This window comes from Montipora foliosa, chromosome 5, assembly GCF_036669935.1.
Source record: "Montipora foliosa isolate CH-2021 chromosome 5, ASM3666993v2, whole genome shotgun sequence".
NCBI lineage: Eukaryota > Metazoa > Cnidaria > Anthozoa > Scleractinia > Acroporidae > Montipora > Montipora foliosa.
The window spans coordinates 26,107,157-26,109,656 of NC_090873.1; the positions used below are offsets into that span (position 1 = coordinate 26,107,157).

Here is a 2,500-nt window from a genome sequence, read left to right on the forward strand (position 1 = left end):
AGGTAAAATTCAACTGTGTGCCAAATGTACAAAAGCGCTGAAGCGTTTCTGCACGGTTAAACTGTGCAAACAAGGTTGCTGGCAACCTAGAAAGCATAGATCCGAGGCAGCAACACTTCAATTACCAAATCTTGGTAGATGGCTAAATTACAAGCATTTTTACATCACTATTTTTTAATTAGATGGTCGGTCAGTAACTCTTGCGTAAAATCAGATGAAATTTATAATTCATGTTGTAGTTTCTTACTCAAAGTCTCAAAACAACCGAGAGAGAAACCATGAATATGTCAAAAACTATGCTCTGAAGTTTTCAAAATACTGTTGTAATATCAACGTTCTTCTTTTTCTTGTCATCAGAGCAATGTCTAAGATGCGTATGCTTTTCTTACAACTATAATCTGCTGAGGTACAATTGCGCCCTCAATGACAAAAAACAATAAGTTCAACGGGCTCTTCGCGTCTTGTCGTATTGAGAATAAACATATTAGTTTCTTCCGTTACTTGCAGGGCTTTTGCCGAATTCTTTGATAAAGACAAGGGAGACCAAATTCTTCTTCCTATGGTAAGAAAGTGAAGATCTCTATATCATCCAGGTTTCAGGGTCTCGAAAGTGGATTCTGTCATTCAATTACGTATCAGTAAAGACTAACAGGCCATTTTCTCTTCTTTTGTTTTCAAAGGCACGAGCAGGACATGCCAGTCCCTTCAGCCATCCACACTCCTTGGGCGCAGTAGATTGAAATGTGCCGTCAAATCATTAACTAACCATTAAAATCCATTAAAAGAGTATATAATCCTCTTTAGCAAATGCGGTGGGAGATTTTTTTCACCGCCCCATTAAAGTTGGTATGCGTTTGCGCAATCGGCCTGAGCGAGTGTTTCCAGTTAGGCCAGTCCAAATCCCGTTGAGTATTCCACAGCTTGGCTCAGTTTATTTTTCAGCATTTTTTTCGTTGGATATCGCGGTAAATCAAGAAGGTTAAAACATGTGTGAGCCACTGGAAGGTGATCCCCAAGCTTGCCGCCGGCCACTGGTTGAATGATGATCTGCAAAAAATTGACATAACAGAATTATTATACACTTAATGCGTGGTCCCGAGGGAAACAGTTAGTTTTGTTTTCCCGACAGTCCTCATGTGTCCCGAGACGAAGTCGAGGGAAACATCAGGACCCGAGGGAAAATAAAACTAACTAGTTTCCCGAGAGACCAGACATAAAGTGCTTTGTTATATATTTAGACTTTTCCTGCAACAATTGCCGCAAAAAATCCGGAGCGGGCAACAACTGCGGAATTGTATCCCGGTCGGGATACATTTGAATTTGATCAGGGCCACGTGACCAAGAATCAACCAATCACAACGCTGTTTTGTTGAGCGAAAGTCTAAGTATATAACAGTGTAGTTTGTTCACCGGTTAATAATTTTATTAACTCCTATATCTTTACGAAAGACCCCAAAATGTCCAGCGGCACTGAAAAAAATCTTCAATGGACATTTTTGTTGCATCGTCCACTTACTTGATCAAAACACATAACACCCATTTCCTTTAGCCCAATGAATATCATAATTAGTGTATTAATATATCACGAAACTTCTCGAAAGCCTGGAGGGTTTGGGGTAATAACCGAGGTGCCACTATTCATCCTTGTTTTCTTTAAAAAGGCATGCATTTCTTTGCAATTATTTTGGATAAATTCTTGAAAAATGGCAAAAGACCCGCTTTTCAGGATGCCGTAAAATATATTACAAGCGCCTCGCTCAAATCAGCATTTTGTGATATACGCCCCCCTCTATTAAACGCGCCCCATTTAATGAACGCTCCCCCCTCCCCCCCAACTCCCTTCCTCCCCCTTCCCCTTTGCAGGGAGCGTTGGAAATTCCTGTTTGAAATAATTAAAAATGTTCTGTATGTTTTCAATAGAGTGTGGCAGGCCTGCACACTCTGTTACTCTCCAATCTGGATTTATATGGGGTAAATCGGCCCTGTGGAGCATACTTTTCATTAAAAACTACCTTCATGGACTTCATTCCCAATATTGGAACTCTGTCACTTCCTGTTAGAAACGCTGAAAGTAAAAACACGAGTTTCACTAGTTACGAAAGCAAGAAAACAACAAAATGGAATGCGGAGAACTTTGTATCTAAAACACTTCCGATTTGATCATCATTTTCTAAAGCACTTAAGACGACCAAAGTTCTTTTCCATGGACCTTTGTCACCCGGCGTTGGAGTTTGTACCCCCAAGCCCTAGTGACGTGTTTGGAAGCGAGTTCAGGGGGCGCAAAACAAAAGTTTTAAGTCCCTCGGTCCATTGATAAGTGTTCAGGAAACTCGAATTTTAGAGATACATCTGCTTCACGACCTAATTTTGTGATCACAAATGATAAAGGCTGCTGGACCAATAGACCTTATTCATAAATGGCGGTCAAGAAATTATTAATTTGTCATTATGCTAATCATCCTCACTAGCCTCACTTTGGACCAAAAATTCTCTGAATTTT

At 40.3% G+C, this 2,500-nt stretch overlaps 1 protein-coding gene and 1 long non-coding RNA gene across 4 annotated transcripts in view; one reads left to right on the top strand and one right to left on the bottom strand.

Annotated features, from left to right (window-relative positions):
* Positions 1–813, top strand: part of LOC138003818 (uncharacterized) — a 6,112-nt gene extending 5,299 nt beyond the window's left edge. Inside the window, exons 1-3 of one of the 2 annotated variants that reach the window (XR_011123653.1) lie at positions 1–2; positions 508–562; positions 681–813. The exon at positions 1–2 is cut by the window's left edge and continues 108 nt beyond it. This is a non-coding gene — a long non-coding RNA (uncharacterized lncRNA). The remainder of the gene's footprint in view (positions 3–507; positions 563–680) is intronic. The other variant, XR_011123654.1, reaches the window with a different exon arrangement.
* The window catches only part of LOC138003816 (probable E3 ubiquitin-protein ligase HERC4), a 53,269-nt gene continuing 50,930 nt past the window's right edge, over positions 162–2,500 (bottom strand). Inside the window, exons 30-31 of one of the 2 annotated variants that reach the window (XM_068850066.1) lie at positions 2,013–2,065; positions 162–1,047 (exon numbers count right to left, since the gene is read on the bottom strand). In XM_068850066.1, coding sequence (XP_068706167.1) covers positions 886–1,047; positions 2,013–2,065 — 215 coding nt within the window. In that variant the 3' untranslated portion in view covers positions 162–885. The remainder of the gene's footprint in view (positions 1,048–2,012; positions 2,066–2,500) is intronic. The other variant, XM_068850067.1, reaches the window with a different exon arrangement.